General features: G+C 37.8%; 6 protein-coding genes across 9 annotated transcripts in view; 2 read left to right on the forward strand and 4 right to left on the reverse strand.

The window, feature by feature from the left end:
- Positions 1-909: 909 nt before the first annotated feature.
- Positions 910-4,801, reverse strand: LOC106313036 (L-ascorbate oxidase-like). Its single transcript, XM_013750756.1, has 4 exons — positions 4,439-4,801; positions 4,231-4,323; positions 3,751-4,149; positions 910-2,060 (listed from the first exon to the last, which is right to left on the reverse strand). Exons 1-4 carry the CDS (start codon positions 4,694-4,696, stop codon positions 1,089-1,091), a joined length of 1,722 nt encoding a protein of 573 aa, XP_013606210.1. The 5' UTR covers positions 4,697-4,801; the 3' UTR covers positions 910-1,088.
- A 6,932-nt stretch (positions 4,802-11,733) lies between these two features.
- On the reverse strand, positions 11,734-14,521 carry LOC106319533 (somatic embryogenesis receptor kinase 2-like). Its single transcript, XM_013757890.1, has 6 exons — positions 14,101-14,521; positions 13,105-13,176; positions 12,739-12,882; positions 12,534-12,605; positions 12,328-12,399; positions 11,734-12,157 (listed from the first exon to the last, which is right to left on the reverse strand). Exons 1-6 carry the CDS (start codon positions 14,322-14,324, stop codon positions 12,085-12,087), a joined length of 657 nt encoding a protein of 218 aa, XP_013613344.1. The 5' UTR covers positions 14,325-14,521; the 3' UTR covers positions 11,734-12,084.
- Positions 14,522-16,522: 2,001 nt separating this feature from the next.
- Positions 16,523-17,918, reverse strand: LOC106315921. 2 transcript variants are annotated; one of them, XM_013753766.1, is made up of 3 exons: positions 17,619-17,918; positions 17,074-17,401; positions 16,523-16,950 (listed from the first exon to the last, which is right to left on the reverse strand). In XM_013753766.1, the coding sequence occupies exons 1-3, from the start codon at positions 17,764-17,766 to the stop codon at positions 16,746-16,748; spliced, it is 681 nt and encodes a 226-aa protein (XP_013609220.1). In that variant the 5' UTR covers positions 17,767-17,918; the 3' UTR covers positions 16,523-16,745. The 2 variants fall into 2 exon arrangements, with proteins under 2 accessions (XP_013609220.1, XP_013609221.1); XM_013753767.1 differs by having other exon boundaries at positions 16,732-16,996.
- A 2,486-nt stretch (positions 17,919-20,404) lies between these two features.
- On the forward strand, positions 20,405-23,745 carry LOC106318315 (bifunctional aspartokinase/homoserine dehydrogenase 1). 2 transcript variants are annotated; one of them, XM_013756235.1, is made up of 12 exons: positions 20,405-20,702; positions 20,791-20,912; positions 20,978-21,061; positions 21,167-21,282; positions 21,552-21,605; positions 21,777-21,864; positions 21,993-22,085; positions 22,356-22,396; positions 22,642-22,695; positions 22,973-23,136; positions 23,227-23,296; positions 23,486-23,745. In XM_013756235.1, the coding sequence occupies exons 1-12, from the start codon at positions 20,542-20,544 to the stop codon at positions 23,609-23,611; spliced, it is 1,173 nt and encodes a 390-aa protein (XP_013611689.1). In that variant the 5' UTR covers positions 20,405-20,541; the 3' UTR covers positions 23,612-23,745. The 2 variants fall into 2 exon arrangements, with proteins under 2 accessions (XP_013611689.1, XP_013611690.1); XM_013756236.1 differs by having other exon boundaries at positions 20,405-20,637; positions 20,762-20,912.
- Positions 23,746-23,787: 42 nt separating this feature from the next.
- LOC106318316 lies at positions 23,788-24,966 on the reverse strand. Its single transcript, XM_013756237.1, has one exon. It carries the CDS (start codon positions 24,864-24,866, stop codon positions 23,817-23,819), a length of 1,050 nt encoding a protein of 349 aa, XP_013611691.1. The 5' UTR covers positions 24,867-24,966; the 3' UTR covers positions 23,788-23,816.
- An 84-nt stretch (positions 24,967-25,050) lies between these two features.
- LOC106318313 (F-box/WD-40 repeat-containing protein At5g21040) overlaps positions 25,051-25,375 on the forward strand; it is a 2,290-nt gene continuing 1,965 nt past the window's right edge. The window contains exon 1 of one of the 2 annotated variants that reach the window (XM_013756234.1): positions 25,051-25,185. The gene's annotated coding sequence lies outside the window, so the exon portion shown is untranslated. The remainder of the gene's footprint in view (positions 25,186-25,375) is intronic. The other variant, XM_013756233.1, reaches the window with a different exon arrangement.

The raw sequence follows: 25,375 nt of genomic DNA on the forward strand, positions 1-25,375 counted from the left end.
GGCCGGACGGCGGCGGCGGTGCGCGCATGGGGAGTCTCTTCCTTCTCTGACTCGTTTAAACAAGTGAGTGTGTTATCCCATATATAAACATCTCACTTTTGCTCCTCTTCCCCGATGTGGGACAAACTCATACTTCTCTATTACTATTTCTGGGCTTTTCATTTAAATGAAACCCAAAAACATTTCTTTTCACTTATGAACAAAGCCATTAGGCTTTATTGATCCAACATATCTGAACCGGCTAACTACTTCTACCGCAAACCAGAAACCATATAAGATCTGACACCAGCAGCCACCAAAGCATATGATCTACATAAGTACCAAAGCTAGTATACTGAAGCAACTCAATAGAGCATTAAACCGTATAGAGACCCATCAATCAAACACGTCAAACACAGTTTGCAGTTACTAGCAATACCAACACAAAGCACCACCATCTTGACTAACACATACCAAAGCAAGGGAAGGCTTTAACACAAACCTAGCTGAAACGAAAGCCTGAAGCTGAAGAGCAAAGTAGACACACACAATCTGCAACCGTAGAGCTTCTCCACCACCAGAACTTCAACTAGCCGTCACCTCAAGACCCAGAACTAGGACCGGCCATACGAGCTATTGAACCACCAAATCTATTATTGGATCCACTTCTGAGCATCCATCGCCATACACTGCCACAACCGAGTAACAATCTAATAGACGCGAGCGGCTTCAAAATACTCAGGAAACAAACCAGTCGAGATATGGCTAAAACCTAACACACTCTCATGAACCAGCTAGAGTGTCAAAGCCCCTCATCCCATCGAAACTTAAAAAGAAAAATCACACATCACAAGCTACAGAGTCAAAAAGGGAAAGGCCGGCAGTGGCACTTACAGAGGCGCCACTCTAAAAGGAGATGAATAAGGCGAGGGAGAAATTGGTGTTTGTTGTTTAACATTTTTAGTTTTGAGCTAACAAATAACAACAAAGCAAGGTAAAAAAAACTAAAAGCGCACACAAATAATAACCACTAATACTAGTAAGTAATAGGAAAACACCGGTTGTTGTTCAAAAAAAAGAAAGGAAAACACCGGTTATAGCTCCGATTCTCAATGGCGTCCCCGGTTCATGAGAAATTCTCTGGTTAAACCACAACCGAGCACCTCGTTCGGTATATCCATCTTAGCGATCTGGTCTACTCCCTCGGCGAAAACCACGCCCATACCCATATGCAAATGCGGTTCAATGTGACAATGAAAAAACCAAACCCCAGGATTGTCCGTTACAAATCTTAACGCCGTCCATCCGTACGGATACAACGCCACCGTATTCCGTAACGGCGGATTATTCAAATTATACGTCTTCTCGTCGACTCCTAGCCGGAACTTCCCTTCGCCGTAACCCAAAACCCAAAAATCGTGCCCGTGGAGATGCCACGGATGGATCTCGCTGCCTCTACCGTTCAAAACGTTCGAGTTCTGGAGTATCACGTCGACCACGCGGCCGAGCTGGAAGCTATAGATTCCGTTACCTTTCGTCGTGTTTGGATTCACCGGAGGTTTCGTTATGTCGTAGTCCTCCACGATCTCCTTCCCCGGAGGTTTTTGGTAGTTCAAAGTCTTAAGCCCGTATCTGATCGTTCCGATGTACGGCGTCGCCGGAACTGATAACGAGACGTTGTTGATTGCCCATTTTGTGTACTTATCCATGAGGTTCTGTGTGTTGAGTAGGAAGAGCTGCTCGTCTGATTTCTCCGGCGGCGGCGGGTATCCTTTCGCGGCGAAGATTTTCTTAGAGAAGCTTTTGCTCCGGTCGTAGTCGTCCCACCTGGGAGTCACCGGCGGAGGATAAGGTAGGTGTTCGTATTCAGGAGCGTCGGCGTAATGTAGCACGGTGAGGGCTTGTGTAGTGTTGGGCTTCCGGCCACGAACGCCGACGGAGATCCAGTATTTTCTGGAAGGAGTTGGATTGTGGGTTCGGAGAAGAACGGAATATGTCTCGCCGGAGTACATGTCAATGTCGTTGACGGTGAACGGAGCGACGTAGTTGCCGTCGGCTTCAACGACTTCTAGTTGGTGTCCCTGCACGTGCGCAATCAGCCTCACAACAATGAATAAATTACGTATTCAAGTACAAAACGAAATTTTGCAAATGTCAATGAAAATAGTTTTTCAAAATAAATTAAATATAATTTCGATCACTTTCAAAAAAATTATTAAATTTTGACTATGAAATATATTGAATTTAAACTTCTTAACATATATTCAAAAATAATGATAACATCCATATGGTTTATGAAAGTTAAATTCAAACCAAAGTTAAGTTTATGATTTAATATTTCAACTAGATTTTTACCCGCGCTTTCAAAGCGCGGTTTTATTTTTTTTTTTTTTTCAATTGACAAATATTTAGTAAATGTCACATTTTCATATATTTGTGTTTTATTTTATAAAAGACTTAAAAATTTTATCTTTATTTATCGTATTTCATTTTAAATGACTATTTATGTTAAAAAAATTAAACTTTATTTTTTTAATGAATTAAGTTGGTATAACTCTGATAAATTAATTTTATTATGGGGTTAATATTTTAATTAAAAAATTATATACTTTTAATAAAGATTTATACTTTTCAATAAAAAAATTCAATTATTTTTATGAATGCTTAAATTATATTAAGAAAATAAAAAAATAATAATTAAGAATAGTTGAAAAAAAATTATTTGAACTTGGACTCAATGGTCCAAAGGAAAAAAAAAAGGTGAGATTTGAATCTGATTTTTTAATAGGCCCAAATGGCCCAAGAGAGATTTGATTTGGGCTGGATTCAAAAATAATGACCCAATATAGATTTGTTATTAATATTACTTAATTGCCCTTAATGAAACATGCAATGTTAGTGAAGGAAACATGCCCCTAAAGTAATTATGACAATAGGATCCTGCTTTAATAGTATAGATTTGGCTATTATGCTTCTTGATACAAACATGATACATCTAAAAATATACGGTGACTAGCCCAGAACCGGTCCTAAAAATAGTCAAATAAAATATTGAACTGAATCTTGAGTTAATATGCATAAACTAATATGATTTTAAATTTAGAGAAATACCATAGGATAGCACTAAAAAATTTTGGTCATAAAAATAGACCACAAAGAAGAAAATGACTAAAATGTTTTATTAAAGAGATAAATATACATTTATAATCTTAGGGTTAACTAATCCACACCTTAGGGTTTAGAGTTAAGAGGTGGAGATTTGAGATTGAGATTTAAAATTTTATAAAATAAAAGATAAATATTAAAAATTTGAAAATAAAAATTTTTAAAATAGTCTCAAAAAGTATTTTCGAATTACAAAAAGAAAATTTCAAAAAACAAAATTCAAAAAAAAAATTCAAAAAAAAAATTCAAAAAAAAAATTATAAAAAAGTTTGAATTTGAAAACATATAATCTAAAACTATAAAAAAAAATTATTATTTTTTATTTTTTATTTTTTTTATTTTTTTATATCCAGGGTATTAGTGTCATTTTACCTATTAAATAAAACATTTTGGTCATTTTCCTCCTTGTGGTCTATTTTTGTGACCAAAACTTGAAAATAGTCTGTATTTAGGAGAATTGCCCTTAAATTTATTAAAAATTTGTTTATTATTTTAATAAATTATTCATATCCTAGCGATAGCCCTGAATGGTTCAATTTATAAAGAAAATATGTTACAAAGTTTTACTCATTTATAATTGAAAAAGGTTCAGTAAGAGTAACTTACTTCAACGGCTAAGTTGAGTGAAGCAAGAGCGGTTGTGCTAGCAATTCGCAGACGGTAAACTTTCAAAGGTTCGACCCTCAGAATTGTAGGTGCGCATTCATCATTATCTTTAAACTTACATTCTTTTACGCCTCCCTTATTAAAGTACGCAGCTAGTGAACAATTGAACTGTCCTCTCCCGTTGATCAACAGACTCTGAGGCTCCCCGATCCAACGCATAGGCCTTGAAGAAAGGTAGAGTTCTTGCGCGTGACTACCTTGGTGCCACCAATCACTGAGCAACAGGTTAAACTCTCCATCGTACTGTAATGTCTCTTTGGGCGATCTCACTATCATCATCCCGTACAGTCCAGCAGATCTCTGCATCCCGTAGTGCCCGTGGTAGAAATGTGTCCCCGCCTGTACCATGTCAAAAACGTTATCGATTGATATGTCTATTTGTAAAAGTTATTAAAAATAAGAAAACGTATTTTATTCTACCTTATCAACAATGAAATTGTAAGTGAAAGTCTCGCCAGGATTAATGGGACATTGGGTTACACCTGCTGCTCCATCTGCCCATGGAGTCCCATTCTATTCCATAATCACATTTTATTGTTGTTTTTTATTAGTCCCATTTTTGTCACCTTGATTATAGTATACTAACTTTATATATAAACTTTTTGATAAAATAGGGTAACTGAACAACCTGACGTATGCCGTGCCAATGAATGACAACACCTTCCGTGGAGAGTTTGTTGGTAACGTGGACGATGACTGTGTCTCCGGCGGTAGCATCAATCGTTGGCCCCGGGAACTCGCCGTTGATGGCAATAACAATGCCTTCTTTACAGTCCGGCCACCGGAGCTTATACTCAACCTCCCAGTTTAATTCTACAACTCCGGCGGAAGCCGAGTGAACCGCCACCATAACCACCATTACTAGCCACCACACAATAACCGACATGGAATTGGTGGTGTTGCTGGATATAATGTAAAAATTATATAAAATAGATTGTGTTGCTTTCTTATGAAAGAGGTTTTGTAGCTCTATATAGAAAGGGGTGGGTGGTGTTTTGTTTTAATTTAAAAAGTTAGCCCAAAAATCCAAATATTATTCTTTGTTTATTTTGTTGATCTTACTGATTGAATTTGAAATTTTATATATTTAAAAACGAAAAAGAAAGACGACAAGATCAATGGACCATTAGTATCTTGGCAGTTTGGTAATGGAAGACACTGGAGACATTGGTTTCAGCATGTTCACATCTATACTTGGAAGAAACGTGTAATCCAACAATGAAGATCTAACAGATTGGAATCATTACGAAATATAAGACTAAAGTATTATTCACGTAGTTATGAGCGCACGTATATTGGCTATGTGGCCTTCTGCCATGCACAAACGAATGTAAATCTTTTTTTTTAATCAAAACGAATGTAAATCCTTTATTATATAATATGTGATGGATTATTAGTTAATTCAGTCCAGCTGTTATTGGCTATGTAGTTGCTTATATATTTATAAGTTTTTGTTTGTTTAGAAACATCTTGTTGGAGCAAATGGGAGCACGAGAATATAGGAGATAAGAGTCGGATGGTGTTGTTATCGTTTGGTGTTAACCGGTTCTTTAGATAAAGTTTGGTTTTGGTGTTATCTCTTTAAGTTGGTGTTTATCTTATAGATTAGCTTAAGTTTCGGAGTTATCTTTTACATAGTTATCTATTGGGTTGTAGGCTATATATAGCCACTGTTATTCATGAATAAAGATCACGGTTTTCAGATCAAGTTACAGAGCATTATACTTTACAAAGTGGTATCAGAGCTCTGTTTCAAGAAGCAAATCGTGAGAGATGGGAGATGGTAAGATGAAGTTGCCACAGTTTGATGGTCATTGGGATCATTGGAGCGAAGTAATGGAAAACTTCTTCCGAGCCAAGGGACTATGGAGCGTGATTGAAACCGGTTACGAAGAACCGACTGACATAACAGCCTTGACAGCAGAGCAGAGAGAGCTGCTCGATAGCGCCAAGACTAGTGATCACAAAGTCAAACACTACCTATATCAATCCATTGACAGGGTAATGTTTGAACAGAATTTGGATAGGAGAACATCCAAAATTATTTGGGAATCAATGAAAAAGAAGTTTGGTGGAAACGATCGTGTGAAGAGGTCGTTACTACAAAAGCTCAGAAGAGACTTTGAGTTATTGGAGATGAAAGATGCTGAGAAGGTGGATGAGTACTTCACTAGAGTTCTGACCAACACAAATCAGATGAGAAGTAATGGAGAAGAGATGCCAGACGTGAAGGTAGTGGAGAAAATTCTCAGAACCTTAAGCGAGAGATTCATGTATGTGGTGGTCTCCATAGAAGAGTCTAAGGAGATTGAAAACATAACATTGGAAGAACTGCAGAGCTCGTTAGTGGTGCATGAACAGAAGTTCAGGAAGCCAGAAAAGGAGGATGACAAGCTGTTGATTGTGACCCAAGGAAGAGGAATGGGAAACAGAGGAAGAGGCTCCTATGGAAGAGGTAGAGGAAGAGGACGTGGTCGGAGCACCACAAACAGGAGTACTGTCGAATGCTATAAGTGCCATAAACTTGGACACTTTCAATTTGAGTGTCCAAAGTGGGAGGAAGAAGCAAATTATGCAGAGGAGAACGAAGACATACTACTGATGGCCTATATCGATGAAGAAGATGATGATGAAACCATCACTGACTTAGTATTGGTGACTCACTCAGATGAACGAGAGGTTGCAAGGAAGAAGTCTTGGTTTCTTGACTCAGGATGCTCTAATCATATGAGTGGGAATCGAGAGCTGTTCTCAACAATGGATGAAGAGTTCAAGCACTCAGTAAAATTGGGAAACAACAAAAGAATGGAGGTTGTTGGCAAAGGAAACGTGAAGATAATACTAAGCGACACAACGTACACCATCAGTAATGTTTTCTACATACCGGAGCTGAAGAACAACCTACTGAGCCTGGGACAGTTACAAGAGAAGAACATTGCCATCGTCATTCAGAAGGGAAGATGCAAGATCTATCATAATGAAAGAGGTCTACTTGCCGAAAGTAGAATGAGTGCAAACAGAATGTTTATTTTGATAGATCAGACTAGTGACGATGAAAGAGCAAAGCAGCGTTGCTTCCAGACAGTGGAAGATGATGTATTGATACTGTGGCATGAGCGATATGGTCATCTTAGCCACCGGGGAATGGAAGTATTGCAGAGCAAAGGAATGGTGCGTGGACTTCCTAAGTTTGATGCTCAGAGCTTCACATGCTCAGACTGTCTAGTGGGGAAACAACCAAGGAATCCTATTCCTAAGAAAATCACATGGAGGGCTAAAGAGATACTGGAGTTGCTGCATTCCGATATTTGTGGACCCATCAATCCTATATCACCGAGTGGGAAGAGATACATTCTCTGCTTCATTGATGACTTCAGTCGAAAGGCTTGGGCATACTTCTTGAGTGAAAAATCAGAAGCTTTCAGTCAGTTCAAGATGCTTAAGAAGAAGGTGGAAACAGAAACTGGCAAGAGTATAAAATGTCTACGAACTGACAGAGGAGGAGAATTCACATCACATGAGTTTACTGATTTCTGTAAGAAGAATGGGATTCAGAGACAATTAACTACAGCCTACACGCCGCAACAGAATGGTATTGCAGAGAGAAAGAACAGAACAGTAATGAATATGGTGAGATCATTACTTTCAGCCAAGAAAGTGCCAAGATACTTCTGGTCTGAAGCTGCAAACTGGACGTTTTATGTCCTAAACCGATGCCCTACTGTTGCAGTAAAGAACTCTACGCCTCAAGAAGCTTGGAGTGGGATCAAACCGAGTGTAGAGCACTTTCGCGTGTGGGGAAGCATTGGACATGTCCACATAGCTGATGAGAAACGAAGCAAGCTTGACGATAAGAGTATGGCGTGTGTTCTGATTGGCTTCTCTGAAGAGTCAAAAGCATACAGGCTCTACAACCTAACGACAAAGAAAATTATAACAAGTAGAGATGTTGTGTTTGAGGAAAAGAAAGGATGGAACTGGGAAGAAGAATCTGATCATCAATCTGAGAATGTTCTTACTTGGAATGATGATGATACAAGCTGGGAAGAAAGTGAAGAAGAGAGTAGTGATGATGAAACTCCAGCGGCTGCTCCTGAACAAAACGAAGAGATAGTGCAACCTGCGGAGGAAGAAGAAGAAGCTTCACACGTGCAGGAAGTAGTAACTAGGGAGGGACGAAGAACAAGACGTCCACGCTACTTAAATGACTATGTTACAGGAAGTGCAGCCACAGATGAGGAAGATGAAGCACACATGGTTAACATGGTGGAGATCAACTCTACGGATCCATCTACTTTTGAAGAAGCAGAAAAAAGCTTGAAGTGGAAAGAAGCTATGGATGCAGAGATGAACTCTATAATAAGGAACCAGACTTGGGAACTTGCAAGCTTACCAGATGAAGCTAAATGTATTGGCGTGAAGTGGCTATACAAAACTAAGCTCAATGAGAATGGAGAAGTAAGCAAGTATAAGGCACGTCTGGTGGCAAAAGGGTATTCTCAGGAGCATGGAATAGACTACACAAAAGTGTATGCACCTGTTGCCAGGATGGATACAATTAGAACCATACTAGCAACGGCTGCACAGAGAGCTTGGGAGGTGCATCAGTTAGATGTAAAATCGGCTTTTCTTCATGGAGTACTAACAGAGGAGGTTTACGTACAACAGCCAAAAGGTTATGAAGTAGAAGGGTATGAGGACAAGGTTTATAAACTGCACAAGGCGTTGTACGGCTTGAAGCAAGCACCAAGGGCGTGGTTCAGTCGCATTGAAGAGTACTTTGTCAAAGATGGGTTCATGAAGTCACAGAATGAAGAAACTCTATTTCTGAAAACAGAGCACAATGATGTCTTGATAGTGAGTGTTTACGTGGATGATCTTATTTGCACAGGAAACAATCTCAAGATGATGGAAGAGTTTAAGAAGTCAATGCAGAAGGAGTTTGACATGACTGATCTAGGCAAGATGAGGTACTTCCTGGGATTTGAAGTTTTGCAAACATCGCATGGGATTCATATTTGTCAGTCAAAGTATGCTCTGGAAATTCTGAGACGTTTTAATATGGAGAACTGCAACTCAGTGTGTAATCCGATGGTGCCTGGAAGTAGGATTGACATAGATGAAGAAGGAGAACGTGTGGATGAGACATACTATAAGCAGATCATCGGAAGCTTGATGTATATCACAAATACACGACCTGACTTACAGTTCTCAGTCAGTCTTTTGAGTCGCTACATGTCCAAGCCGACACAACTTCATGTTCTAGCAGCAAAGAGAGTTTTGAGGTACTTAAAAGGAACGTTAGACTTCGGTATTTGGTACAAGAGAGGAGGAGAGGGTGAACTACAAGTCTTTACCGACAGTGATTTTGCTGGAGACGTTGAAAGCAGAAAGAGTACTTCAGGGTATGTCTTTCTATTTGATGATGCAGCTGTTACATGGTTATCTAAGAAGCAACCAATTGTCACCTTATCAACTACGGAAGCTGAATATGTTGCTGCATCAGTCTGTGCGTGTCAGGCAGTTTGGTACAAACGGATTTTGGAAGAGTTGGGACATCACAAAGGAGAAGGAACGGTGATATGGTGTGATAATACTTCGACAATCAAGTTGTCTAAAAACCCAGTGTTTCATGGGAGATGTAAACACATTGGAGTGCGGTTCCATTTCCTAAGAGAGTTGGTCAACGATGGAGTAATAGCCTTGGAGCATTGTGATTCACAGGAACAGATTGCAGATATCATGACAAAGCCACTACGACGAGAAGTGTTCGAGAATCTGAGAAGAAGACTTGGAATTTGCTCTGTTGCAAGTAAGCTAAGCCTTGGAGACCAATCTTAGTTTAGGGAGGGTTTGTTGGAGCAAATGGGAGCACGAGAATATAGGAGATAAGAGTCGGATGGTGTTGTTATCGTTTGGTGTTAACCGGTTCTTTAGATAAAGTTTGGTTTTGGTGTTATCTCTTTAAGTTGGTGTTTATCTTATAGATTAGCTTAAGTTTCGGAGTTATCTTTTACATAGTTATCTATTGGGTTGTAGGCTATATATAGCCATTGTTATTCATAAATAAAGATCACGGTTTTCAGATCAAGTTACAGAGCATTATACTTTACACATCTTTCAACAAAACAAAAGAGATTGACAAGTGTCTTTTTCACTGAGATAAGCTCCTTCAGTCGAGGTCAGTTAAAGGCAACGGAATCATGGAGTTCCATGCCCTCATCCAACAAGGCAACGATCAGTAATTTTCATATATCCGCCAACTTTTAAAATATTTGTTCGTCACTCGGTTTGCCTCCAAAACTAAATAGAACAATTGACCATGTAATGTGATTTTGTTTCCAATTACACAACATTTTAAACATTCTTTTTACTAGAATTCATTGGCCACCAAAAGGTAAAACATGACCCGTGAGTACCAAATCATTGGAGATATTGAGCACATGTTTCTTTATAGAAATCACAGACTCTTCAACTTGTTATAACAGTTCCCCCAATATTGACTGTCTTTTATGACAAATACAATGTGGTTTAAAGTCAGTAGACAATTATAGTCTTTTTAATCGTCGCCAAAAAATAATAATACATTAATACAAGTGGTATTTTAATAATGCAAGTCAATAATAAATCTTCACAATTACCTCCACAAGACACACTCGACCAACACTTAATGGAGTGTGGTGTAAGATGTTGTTTACAGTGTATACATCTGAATCTCTTTATAGCAACAATCATAGCTTAATTCATTTTTATAATGAAAAAAGTTTTACATCCTATTGTTTTCTCACTCATAGATTGTAATAATTCATAGATAAATAATGTTCATCAATAGCCTACATTGAGATATGAAAATGCATCCTGAATATGTATCGGTACGCAACATACTAGACTCTTAGCCGGTACACTTCACGACCCTGCAAAAAAATATGCTTATAAGTCACTGGTCTCTAAAACTTAAGCATGGCTGGTGAGTAAACTCAATTATTGGAGATATTGGGCACGTGCTTCATTATATTAGCCACAGACTCTTCGAGTGGTTGTTAACAGAAGCCCCAAATATAGGTTGTATTTACTATTAATGCAATTTGGTTAGGCATAGTCAACATCGCAACTTCAAGTATTGATGTATACAATTATAGTGGTTTAATAAGCCGATAAAAATTAATACTTCAACAAATGGAAATCAATAATAAATCTTCAGAATCAACTCGACCAACTCCTGAATGCAGTACAAAATGTTGTTTCCAAGGTTACAAATATTAATTTGTTTTAACATAGTTAAATTCATTTTTCTGATAACAAAACTTTTACTTCCTAGTCTTTTTGTTACTTGTAGATTTTATAATATAATCCATGGATAATTAGTAAGCATCATACATTGACGTACGAAAATGCAGCCACGAAAATTAACCAGTACGCAATACGGATTAATTAATAATCATCTCAACTTACTACAGTTGCAAGTAATTATTTTGAACATGAACACAAAACCTCTGGTGGTGTAGTGGCAGACGAGCTTTGGGTTGTTAAGTAACTTGGGTCCATTTAAATATTTGGAGAGATAGTCCATCCGTGGTTGCTTTTCCTATTAGAGATTAGTTTAAACTAATTTACAGTCTTGGAATACCCCATGTTAATTAAAAAAACAAACATGAACACAACCCTACTTCGAAAAGAATGGACACAGTAAAAGTCTACAATGCACATTTTCCATTTTGTTACTTCTTAATTTTGAAAATGTGTCGACGACCTCACATGTGACTTAATAAAGGACTCTGTATTTTTGCAATTTATATGGTTTGTCAGCAAACTATCGTGGGCCTAGATGATGAAAGGTACTGGAAATGAGTGGTTACAAAGCAAACATGGCTTGTGGTGGAATCGAACTGAATGTATAATGCTAAATAAAATAAAGCACCCAGATCCATAGTTTTTGTTTTAATATGACAGATCATACACACAAATGTTAATACAGACAAGGTAAAGAACTTGCTACCGATACAAATGTTACATCTCAGTGTCGCACAACGAACGTTACAGTACGCTAAAGGCGCATGTATAGATTTTACATACACACAGACAGAACACAAAGCCTTCGGGCGGTCCGTCTCAACTGAGACAGATGATTACTGATTCCAACTCTTTTTTTTTTCAACTAGGACAATATTATATTATATATACTTATTACACAACAGGTGATATTTGATAAAAGTGGTGAAGTGTTCTTCCAAGGTCACCCCCTCATTTCTTGTTTTTCAGGTTTTGCCAGTTGGTTCAGTTGCAGTTGGTGTCGTAGCTTGCAAGGCCGATTAGTTCCGGTCCCTCCAACCTCGAGTTGTTCTCAAAGCTGTAACAATCGTTTTTGAGTTATTAGGAACAAAATGCTCATATGCAACTTTTATCAGTTTATATAGAATATCAAAGAAGCTTTGTAATATGGGGTGAGAAGATGAAAAATGGAAGAGAAACAGTATCAAGAAACTTCTTGGACAAGTGAAAGACAAAGGTGTAACTTACTTCTGCAGAGGAATGTGTGCAAAGGGTCCTTCTGTTGGGATAGTTCCACACAAATCATTGTTTGATACATCACTGATCAAATGATAACAAATCAAGAGGATGGAGTCAGTAGGTTGGATAAACAGGGTTTAAAGACTGGGTCCTTAAGAGAACAGCATCAGCAGAGAGTTTAGCAAGCAAGCACAAAATGAGAAACCTGAACTTACACAACTTTAAGGCTTGGGATTTTCGTGAGCTCTTTAGGGATTGGACCAGTCAACCTGTTGTCGTTGAGCCGTCTGCAACATTAAACAGTTCCTTAAGAGAGGCGAGGTAAGAAGAGAAAGCATAAGAAGAGAATCAAGTACTTTACTCAGCCTATAATTTGCAATTTCCAAAGTGTATCTGTTTCAGGATCTTAGAACAACTTACAAAAAGACAAGAGACTTCAATTTTCCCAAAGAAGAAGGAATCTTCCCCGTAAGATTGTTGTTGTAGAGATCCAAGCTGATGAGGTTCTTCAGATTGTCAACTTCAGAAGGTATAGTCCCTTCGATGTTGTTTTTGTACAGCTCCCTGAGTCCATCAATTATAACACAAGTACTAAAGTTAATTTACATTGTTACAAAATCAATCTCACAGTTTAAAAAAAAAAAACAAAAATCAATTTCATAGTGGGTGCTTTAGCTTGCACTTTATGGTACGTAACTTTATTTTCACTATCTAACTTTATCCGAGCTGGTAGCGGAAATTTTTTTTTTTTTGGAAAAGTGCAAAGCCAAAAGAGTGATGACATACAAATACTGTAAATGTTCGAGCTTGCCAAGCTCAGGTGCAAGATGTCCTGAAAGGTTTGAATTGCCCAAATCCCTGCCAAAAGTTTAAGAAAAAAAACGTTGAATCAGAGATACACTTTTAATATCTAAGAAGGAAGAGACAATAAGATTACAACCGATTCATCAAACAGTTCTGAGAGATAAGTAGATGTAATCAGTTACAACGAATCCAAGATAATTCTAAAAGCGTAAGAAAGTAGGTACTAAAGAGTAATATAAATAAGTAACAAAGCACAGAAAAAAATCATGAAGTACAAGCAAAATTACACAAAATTAATAGATGGAACAAAACTATTGGGGATTCTTTCGAGCCTTTTAAGGAATCGAATGACTAGAGAGAGATCTACACTGTGCAGAACATGAGAGAGCTTAGATTAATTTCCTTTTTTCTTAAAAAAAAAAAAAAAATCGTACTCTGCATATGAAGCTGCGAAAAGGACAAAATCATGAACCTTAAAGTCACCCCATTTTGATGAAGAAGTGTTTCCAAAGACAAAAGGAAAGCTTAATCATCATCAAATCAACTAAATACACAATTCCCCCATTTGATTTGACAATAGTTAAAAGAGAAAACAAACAAAAAGCCAAGCCTGGTGAACTAATCAAACCCAACTTTCTATCATATATGTTCATGAAATCTTCTTATTAGTTTTACAGAATTGCCCATAAGAAATATTGTTTGCTCTTTCTCAATTTAACAATCTCTAACAAAGTAACAACAAATCAATTATGGTCAAGCTTAATCTTTACATCTTCCCCAGTGACAAAATACAACAAAACATAACATGTTCGTTCGACTAAAGGAAAGCTTTATAGAAGTAATCCAAAATTGGAAACTAAACCCAGAAGTCCTGTCCTAAAAATAGAGACTTTGTATCAACGGAATCTCCATAGATTCTCAGACGAATCAACTTCTCAGAACAGGACCTAGAGAGAGAGAGAGAGAGAGGATCTTTACACACGAGTGACGCGGTTGTCTTGGTTACAGGTGACATGGAACCAGGTACAAGGGTTAACAAGAGTCGGATCCCAGCTCTGTAGCACATGGTCTGGATCCGATAAGCTCCTGCGAAGCGCGTAAAGAGCATCTCCTTCGGAGTTCGCTTCCACCAGGTGAATCAGAGCTAAGGTTACGGTTAGAGAAGCCGCGAGGAGCTCCCACCTACAGTTTCGGAACGCCATGTGAGCTTTTCGGAAAGGGGAATTGAGTAAAGTTAGTTTCTTTTTTACGATCGGAGAAATTAGGGTTTCCTTGCCCCTTTTGCTCTCTCTCTCTCTCTCTCTCTTTGTTGAAGTTTAAGAAATCGATTGATTATGCGATTTGGTGTTGGGAACGACGGAGAGAAGAAAGACTTCTCCACTTCTTGTCTTTTTTGTTTCCTTTACTTTTAATATTCTTTGTCTTTCTTTATTTTCTTTAATCTTTTTTATTATTAATCAGGCTGTTTATTTGGACACTCTCCGACTCTCGTCTCGTGTAGTGATTTAAATCGATATTAATGAATACTGTTGGAAAAATAATAATCAAATAAACGCACTGGAACAATTCTTCATTTGAAAAATGTGAAACAAAATAAAGAAGAGTATATTTAAATACAATTGTACTTTATTCTCCACGATATTTGAGAATATGTCGAGAATATGAATTACTTTGGTTTGAACTTTAATCCATTTTGGAAAATAACCTATTAATAGTTTCAAATTTGAAAATTGTACTTTCTTTTTTAGTTTTTGAAAACTACACTTAATTAAACGTGAAAAGACATTTTCGTCCACGATAAATATTTGAATAAATAAAATATAAATTCGAAATTAGTGACATCATTATTATTAAAATATTTATGTTTAAGATTAATCTATGTTGAAGTAAATGTGTTATTTTACTATTTAGAATTTTAAAATAACAATGATACTATGGAAAAAAAATTATGAAGTCTTTGTAATTTTATCAAAAAGTTTATATGTATGCTTTTTAACATTCAAAAACCTTATATAAAAAATTTGCCCTACACCATCATTCTTGTACAAAAGAAAAGTAACGCTAGTCCCTGCAAATATTTCATTCTTATGACAGGTATTCTCTATCAAGAAGTCTTAAAAATAGTAAGAGAAAATGAGGTTTACAAAATCGAATTACAATCAAGGATATGAGTGAAGAATTAACAAGCCTGAGACTATGAAAACAAGAGAAAAGAAAAATGTTTTGCAGAAAAAGAAAATAAAAGATTACGAAGAAGAAGATGCAGGAGACGACGCTTGTCCTCTTTTCTTCTTAAAAAAAAACATAATATTTTAAGATATATCCAAAAGATACTGCGTAGATATTATTAAAAATAAAACAAGTCTTGTTGAAACTATTAATTTAAATATTAAATAAATTATGCTAATTAAAGTTTTTGATAATAATATTGAATATTTAGATTGGATAATTTAGTAAAATTACATATATCAAAGTGTATTTTTCAAAAACCTTAAATAGTGGTGTAGTTTTCAAATTAAAATCTCATAGAACTGTATTTCTCCAAATTTTCCCTTTTAAATATTATACAATTTTTAGTTAATAAACTTAGTTACAATTTTTTTAAAGTGAACTTTTGCTTTGGATTTGAGTTTTAACAGTTAGAGCGTTAATTTAAATAAGAAGACGAAAAAGGGAAAGTCCTGTGACTTTTTTTTTTGGGTTTTAAAGTCTTCTAGTAATTCGTTGAGTGGGTCAAAGCAGTAAAAGAGGGAGGTGTTGCGTTGGTCAAAATCGGAAACTAGAGTTCACGCGGAAACAAACAGTGCTTCTCCTTTGTGCACACACAGTCGCACACTATTCTTTGTGTGATGATATTCGCTTTTGTCGGAAACTAGAGTTCACGCGGAAACAAACAGTGCTTCTCCTTTGTGCACACACAGTCGCACACTATTCTTTGTGTGATGATATTCGCTTTTGCGTATAGTTTGGTACAAACGCTCTATCATTCTTTTTTTTTTTTTTTGTCACTATCAGACGCTCTATCATTCATTCGATGGAACGTGAGTTTTGTGCACTAACGAACAAAAAAAAACGAAGAAGAGTTGAGTGCAAACTTAAGAATTAGGATTTAATCAAAGTCAATGGTATTCGATTCTTAATATGGAATCTGATCCGACAAACACATACTTAACACTTAAATGTCGGAATAATCACCAACTCCACTTCTTCCTACACTATTAAATAGCGAAAAGGAGGCTAGATGACTAAATAAATGGTAGAAATTGTCAATTCACAGAGTATCAAAACCTTCCTCCTTTCTTCAATCATATTGGTAGAAAAAGCCGACCACTACAAGATTTTCAGAATGCAATATATTCTTAGTCTGCAACTTCCATCGGTCTCACACCACTGGCATTATTAATTTATTATTATAATGTAGCATACATATGAATTTGATATACTGCTTACGAAAATCACATTCACAACTAATGTTATTATGTTATAGGAATTCAACAGTACTGCCATATGAATTCTTCACGTTTAACAGAGTGCGATACAACTAGTTATATAGACATACATGGTGAGAAGACATTAAGCCGCTCTACAACAAACAGACGAAACAGGTGAAACAGAAGTGGTCTCTAGAGAGTAATGATTTTCCTGTGCAGTTGATGTGCTTCATGACCACCATGGTGGTCATGATCATGGAAGAGAAGGGTTAAGATACCCACCAGACACAGGACCGAACCAACCAGTAGTTTGTCGTATCGCTCCACCCAGTGAAACTTCAGCTGGCTTGCACCATAGAACGATAGAGCTACCAGCGATGTCATCACCAAAATGGTGCTGCCCAAATAAAATATCAAATAATTTCAGACATATGTTCTTTCCCCTGTAAAATCATTTTAGAAGATTATGTTTACTGAAGAACAAAACATGTGAAAAAGCAGTAGTATTTTAGTCTCTCACCTGATGAGCAGAACTATGATGGCGAGAATCATCATTGGCTTTGAGTTTCCAACAGCGAGGAAAACAGGGAGGGTCGTTGCACAAGGAGATAATGCGGGAACAAGGACAAGGCCAGCAACAGCCATTTTCTCCATGGGTTGGTTATGAGAATGAGTGTGGCCTCCTTTACCAGCCAAAAACAGCAAGATATAGCTTCCACCAAGAAACACAAGCAAAAGGGAAGCCAGCTTGTGAACAGTCTCTTCACCGGCAATGGTATTAGCCATTGTGATGGCTGTAATACCAAGAAGGGCAGTGGATATGACATGCAAGACTGCTCCAAATGCAGCTGACAAATAAGTAAATACAAAAATCAGAAAACAATACGTATGGGTGAACATATACAACAACACCAAACAAAACATAGACCATTGAAGTAGCAGTTGAACCATGCATGCCCTGTATCCCTAACGATCTCTATATCTAACTCAAATCAAACAATGCCTTAGGATTAGAATTCACGAACATCAAACGAGCATTCATTTCTCTAAGAAAGGGAAACGTACTGACGAAGAGGGTTCTGGAAAGCGTCCATTTCTGAGCGCGTCCGACGATGGAGAAAGGTAACCAATGCGTCGGAATGAACGAATGAAGGAGCGACACTGTGGCTATTCCGCCGATCGTCCACAGATCCTCCGCGCTGAATGTATCCATTCTTCTTCTTCTTCTTCCGTCAAATTGAGGAACAGCAGCTCGATCTGAGTCTCCGATATATGAATCAGAAGGGGTAACTACATGTGAATCTTGTCGGGTTTCATGCTGGGAATTAAAGATCTGTCTGAGGATGACGAAGCTCAGATAACCGAAATCAGTTAACCGTAATAACCGAAGCAGTCCGGATATTGAGGATTCGAATTATGTATCCAATCGAACCAACAGAAGAAAAAAACTCAACCGAACCGAAGTGAACCATTTCTTATGTAAAAGGCTCCGCTAAGGGCCCAATACAATTATTTTTGTTTTCAGCTTATCGAGCCCAATTATAAATATCTGGCCACGTGTAAGACCTGTAACCTGCTCGCAATATTCGCCACCGTCTTCTGAAACACTGCAACAATAATTAGTGTTCTCTGCGCAAAAAAAAAAAATAAACAGAATCAAACCAAATTGATCTAACCGAATTAAAACCAACCCAAACCAAACTAAAATACATGTCTAAATCATTTTATTAAATTTTTTATTAATCCAAACGGTTCAGTTTGAATCAATTTTAAATTAAACTGAACTGAAAAATCCGAAGTGTTTTAATTAGATTTACCAAATATATTAATTAAGATTTAAGATATTTACCAAACAACTATAAAAATAACTAAACGTATTTTTATACATTTTAGTTCTAAATTAATAAAAAAACACAACTAAAATTAAAATAAAAGAATATGAATCTCTTGTTTCTCTCGATTTTGAATGAATCCAAAGCTGATGTTGATATTAATCATATAGTTTATGAATCTTGGCTTCTGGATCGTCTTCTCACTTCAATTTCCTTGTTCGTTTTGTACATGGACAAATACTAAAATAGTGTTGTAATAACTTCCTCTTTTATTTTGTTTTCATTTTGGGTATGGAGTGTACTGCACAAAGAGTAAGAGATTATTGTTATTGTTAAGACAAAGAAAGCTAGTTAACATAGAACAAAGAACATCTTACTTCCTTAACTCCAGATTCATATAGTAGTTATATCATAGATTGTTTTACAATGGAAATCGTGTCATTCACAGTGGCGAAACTAGGAAAAAAGTTCACTAGGGTCAAAAAATTACATATATAAAATTGGCTACTTATTAGAGGGGTCAAACTAGTGGAATTCAACCCTTTAGTCAAGTTTTATTATAATTTTATGCCTAAATTATCTTAAATTTCAAAATTGATGTGGGTCATCTGACCCACGTGCTTCCTCTCTACCTCCGCCACAGAATCCCACCATTAACCATGCAAAATTCCCAAGTCTCAACTATCTCCTTATAACAAAACTCTGCAACACTTGCAAACTAACGACAAAGCTAAAACTGATATTACTTACTCTTCTTGAACTAGTAGCCTATTTCTTCAGAAACCTCTATGCATACCTTGTGAGGCCAACTTCTATATTCTCATAAGCCCTTTGTAGAAAGGCATCATCTCCACGTGTCCTATCATTACCTTCTGTGACCATGGTAGCTAGGTCGAAGGCAAATCTAGTTATATATTTGTCTTGCGCAATAACCATAACCACCAAATGTGCAGGAGTGAGATGAAGATGAACCACCTTTTTCAGAAAAAAAGTGAAGATCTTGAAAGGGATTGTGACCTAGTCGCAATGGTCTCTGGAATCATATCAAGTTTATGGGAAATCTCCACTATTTCACAATCCATTAACTGTTTTTGGAAAAGGACAAACACTTACAAGCAAAACGAAACCCTTTGAGTTCAAAATCTCTCAAATAACACAATACCAAACCATTATCTCAGATATATTCAAAGGGAAAGAAGCATTTCTTACCAAATCAAAGGCTTCTTTCAAAACAGTTTTTGAAAACCTCACGTTTTTCTTCCATAGTTAATAATCTAGAACCACAAATACAAGGAAACAAACAATTAGGACCATTAAAACACCTTAAACATACAACATAAACATAACATGACGTGATACAAAATTTGTACAAACCATTACATTTCTCAAGGTTCAATAATAAGACTATTAGCGAACGTGAACAATTCCTAACAAGTACATAAACCAATATTGATAGGAAAGAAAAAGAAATCACAACTTACACGACGACACTTGGAATGTTTGGTGACCCGATTCCTTCCTTCCATCAAACAAATTCATAGACAATTGAAATAGAAAAAATGATTATCGACTCTTCTCGTCTTTTGACAAAGAAATCTTGCAAGAGTACACCACTTCTCTGAGCTCATTTACCTCCTTTTCACATCTTTCGACAATTGATTTCAGTGCTCCAACATCCAAGTTCCAACATTCTCAACATTTGTTTTAACGTCATTCATCTCCTCGACCACAATAATGTAGATCTATTTGAACATCAAATGTATGGGCATCAAATGAGCGTTGTCCCGGGCAAATGTCTTTATTCGCATTTCTTTAATTAAAAACAAATGAAAAAACAAATATTCAATCGAACCAACAAATAACTCACTCATCCGAACCGGAATAAAACCATGTGTTAGGCTTGATTGGTGTAAAAGCTGACGCTAAAGGCCCAATCAGATTATTAATGTTTTCCGCTTTGCAAGCCCATTATAAATATTTAACCACTTGTACACCTCTAACCTACTCGCAAATCACCACCGTCCGTCCATATAACCAAGAGACATAAAACGCGCGTTTCCGAAACGCTGCGACATACAATTAGCGTTCTTAGTCAGTCGAAGCGGAGGCAAAACTGCTACAGAAAGCAGACGAAATTTGAGGAAGAAGAGGGGAGGATGAAGAAGATCTCGGTGATTCTCATGGGATGTGGAGGCGTTGGCCGACAACTTCTCCAACACATTGTCTCTTTCCGATCGCTTCACGCCAAAATGGTCCGTACTCATTTCTCTCGATTTCGAATGAATCGGAAGCTGATGTCAATGTATGGACAAATACTGTAAGTATTTCTGTAATAAAAATCCTCCTTTTGTTTTGTTTTTTTCATTTTGGGGACAGGGAGTTCATTTACGGGTGGTTGGAGTCAGTGACAGTAAATCCTTAGCTGTTCCAGTGGATGTGCTCAAAGAGGGACTTGATGATGATCTCTTGTCTGAAGTTTGCAGTATCAAATCGGCTGGTTCTGCTTTGACGACGCTTGGTGCTTTAGGTGAGAGTGACTCTTTCACCAGTCATGGTTGGCATGATATAATAGAAATCTGTTTTCAATCACAGGAAAAGGTGAATATCGCGTGTTCAATGGTTCTGAGTCAATAAGAGAAACGGAAGAAATTGCACAACTTCTCGGTAAATCTACAGGTCAGCGTTAGTGTTAGGCCTTTAATATAATGCATGTAAGTTCAAGACATTATTTTCGGAGTTCTTTTAAGATTAAAGTCTTTTTTTTTGTTTTGTTTGCTATAGGCTTAGTTGTTGTGGATTGCTCAGCCAGCAGTGAAACGGTTGAAATATTGATGAAGGCAGTTGACTTGGGTTGCTGTGTTGTCCTTGCAAATAAGAAGCCTCTTACTTCCACACTGGTAGCTTCTTTATTACTAATTTACTAGTTACCATTTCTGCATTGTTATGAATGTGGTGGCATATGCATCAACATGTTCACCTGAGTTGTTTCTCTCCCTTTTGGTTTTGCTGTGGTGACGAATAAGTTCATCTGGAGACAGCATAGAGTCTTGAACATGTGTTGGTTGTTTTCAAGCAGAAAATGATACTTTTGTTCAATCGAATTCTCCTAAATTTACAACCTAATAGTCACGTGTTACATATTTTTCTCATCTTGTCTTCTCCGCAGGAACATTATGACAAGTTGGTTTTGGATCCTCGACGTATCCGCCATGAATCCACTGTAGGTGAAACACGGCCTTTATATAGAGTTGACACTATTAAAATCATATTTTTTAGTCTTTGATAATGAAACTGACACTATTACTTTTCTACCTAATCATAAGTGTGATGATATGGCTGGGTGTGTAGTGAAAAAAACCTTAAAGTTCTTGCTCTGCTTTTTTATATACAGGTTGGTGCTGGGCTTCCTGTCATTGCGTCCATGAACCGCATTATTTCATCTGGAGATCCTGTTCATAGTATTGTCGGTAGTTTGAGCGGTAATCACACTTACAGATGCAATTCATTTTATTGTGATAGTGTTGTAGATGTTTTTCATTGTTTTTATCCGAATTTAGGCATGTACAGTTTATTTGTGAATATATGTATCTTCATTCATTTGTAATAGGTACCTTGGGATATGTAATGAGTGAGCTTGAAGATGGAAGGCCTCTAAGTCAAGTTGTTCGAGCTGCCAAAACGCTGGGGTACACTGAGCCAGGTTTGTTCCAATTTCATTTAGTCATCATGGCACAGAGAGTATCATGTTTTGTCAACTGCTTTCTTTTAGCAGCACTAGATTTAAGTAGATATCTATCTTCCTATACTCTATAATATGTTTTGTAGATTGACAATATGCTCCAACTTGCTTTCTCCTTATAATTGGTTTCGCCTTGCCTCATAATCGATGAAAAGAAAAAAATCACGTTTGAATGTTCTAAATATGATGTCTGATTGACATGTTCTATCTATTTTGTTTTTTCTGTCACAGATCCACGTGACGACCTCAGTGGCATGGATGTTGCTAGAAAGGTACACAGACATATAGCTATTGTATCTTTTGTGAGAGACTAACAGTTAAAATGCATGTGTACCTTATGGACGATATTTCTTTCATAAAAGCAGCATTGTATTTACTTAACTCACTACGATTCAAGAGACTATGCATTGTATTTCCCAAATACCATTTCAAGCAAAATACTTTTGTTGAGGAGAGATTTTTTAATACAAAAATTTTATGTATCTCAACTATGTTGTTTTTTTTTCTGTCATGATAGGCTTTGATTCTTGCTCGACTTCTTGGGAAAAGGATAGTTATGGATAGCATAAAGGTATGAACCATTTCTTAAAACTTTTCATTGTCAATCTTTTTGAATTCTATGCAGTGATCTATGTTTGATGAAACAACTCTCTTTCGAGTCAACTTTCAGTTGAAATTGTGGCTGGTGAAATCTTGTTCGCCTTTGTTTTTAACTGTGAAGTTATAACTGAGCTTTAGAGATGCTGCTCTCAGTCGTGTCTGAACATTTGTTGTGCTTTCTTGATTCCGAAAAGAATGGCTCTTAACAAAACTTCTTTTATCATTTTTTTCTCCTGACATAATTGTAGATAGAGAGCTTATACCCTGAAGAGATGAGACCTGGAGTCATGACTGTGGATGATTTCCTCCAAAATGGAATAGCAAAATTGGATCAGAACATTGAGGAGAGAGTTAAAAGAGCTTCGTCAAACGGGTGTGTGCTTCGTTATGTCTGTATGATTGAGGGCTCAAGGTAAGTAGTAAGTATCTTCCTAGCACCCTTAGAATGCTAGTGTACAATGTCACAATTTGTCTGACTTCGAATTTCACGGTCTCTCAACAGTGTTCAAGTTGGCATTCGAGAAGTTACAAAAGATTCACCACTGGGACGACTAAGAGGCAGTGACAATATAGTAAGTTTTTCATAACACTCTTTTGTTGAATCTTTTCTGAAACTTCCTCACATAAACTTTTATTTAAACGGCTTACCAGTTCCCTTCCTTGCACACAGTGACCTCTTAAGCTCGCATTGCTGCACTCAAACTTCCTTCTGTATATTGTCTCGTGAGGATTAAGTGATTGAATTGTTGGAAAACCTGCAGGTGGAGATACGTAGCCGTTGCTACAAGGAGCAGCCTTTGGTGATTCAAGGTGCCGGAGCCGGGAACGACACGACTGCAGCCGGTGTTCTTGCAGACATCATCGACATGCAGGATCTTTTTCCTTGAGAGAGCATGTGGTTTGGTCTTATCACAGTAATAATAAATCTTAATTTTCAAGGATTGTTTTTATTCATCATAAAAGACCGTGGCCTCTCCTTACATTGCAATAAAAAGCTTCTCTTTTGTGAGTGTTTACGTTGACAAATCGAAGATGGTTTTATCTTAACATAAAAAGCTTCGACTGAAAAACAGAACAGCACTACTGAAGTGCTCAGACAGACAAAACGTTGTCGCTTGATATCTCAGTGTGATCAATCTGGTTCTTGGGATCAAGAGCCATCTCCCTGAGCCGGAGAAGACTCCCAGTAGCCAGTATCGCCTTAGGGTTAATATCATGCAGTGACCTAAGATACAAACTCTGACAAGCCTTACTCGCCGCCTCCGACACTTCCCTATCTTCTTCCCCTTTCATCCCCATCAAGCAGCAGTGCCCCAAGATCCTCAGAATCGGCTGCACAAGCTCCCACGGCAACGGAATCCGCCCGCTGTCTTTCTCAGACCTTCCTCCCACGGCAACACTCTCTTCCTCAGGGATCAAAGCTCGTGGCTTCTGCTCCTCCCTCTCTCCGTTCTGCCCCGCCCATTTCTCGCACGATTCGCAGAAGTTAAGCTTGGACTCGCGCGGCATACTCGAGATCTTACCATAGTAAAGCTCCAAGGCCACTCCAACGATCCTCGCGCGTCGCGTGGATCTCACGGTACCGTGCGGATCAAGCGTCGAGGAGATAACGGCTATGTTTAGACACGTGGAGTTGTTTTTAGCTGGACCTTTCGACTCGTGGTAGATACTAGGGTGAGAGAGATCGGGGATGTTCACGGTTACGGCCTGGCCCGCGCGCGAGGTGGTCTCGTGCGCGTAGAGAGCGAGCAGCACGGCTTCGAATCCGGCCTGAGGCTGCCGGAGAGGGACGCGGGAGAGATAGAGTCCCGCGATTAAGGGGACGAAGCGGAGGACGAGGAGCTGGAGGGGAGGCTCCGCGGACTGGAAGGTATCGTAGAGCCAGCGGCAGAGGTTGTTGTCTCCGGCGCCTGAGTCGGGGAGTTGGAGGAGAGAGGAGATCGCGGCGGAGACGGCGTTGTCTTCGAGGAGGAGGGAGATTGTGGGAGGGATGGTCGCGGTTGTTACGATTGAGGATAAGGACTGTAACGCTGTTTGACATTTCGCATTGGTGTCCGATTCGTTTGCCACGGTGGGTTCTGAGACGCCGCCGGTGATCGACGGAGGAGGTGGAGAGTCGTGGTTTGGGGAAGAATCAGACATTTTTGAGCTTTGAGGCTGATCGCTCGCTTCTAAGAGAGGACGAGGTCGTAAGATGAAAGTTTGAAAAAACAACGCAGAGAAAATAGGATGAGATCTTCACCGTCCGATATTTTTTTAATCCGACGGTTATAATAGCACCGTACTGAGACCATTAAACATTTTGAAAATGGAAAAATGATTTATTGGCAATATTTTCTGAGTCTTTGCTTAGCGGTTGGCTCTCCTTCTCCAATCTTCTTCATCTCATCAATTCGATCTGAGAAATTAGGGCAACGTTGATTTGGGAGAAAAATCTCTTCTCTGTTACGAGGTATTTGAGGTACGTAGATTCTGTGGCTTTCTCATTGCTCGTTACTTTTCGTTAAGCTATAAGAGTTTACAAATCTCTTTCTAGGGTTTGATTGTTAATCGAATTTGGGATATTCATTTTGACGGGAAAATTGAGTTTTGTTTCGTTATGAATCTGTTGAATTGAATCGTTATCTCTCTTTTTTTTTTTTTTTTTTTTT

Source organism: Brassica oleracea, chromosome C9 (assembly GCF_000695525.1).
Source record: "Brassica oleracea var. oleracea cultivar TO1000 chromosome C9, BOL, whole genome shotgun sequence".
In the NCBI taxonomy this organism is placed as follows: Eukaryota; Viridiplantae; Streptophyta; class Magnoliopsida; order Brassicales; family Brassicaceae; genus Brassica; species Brassica oleracea.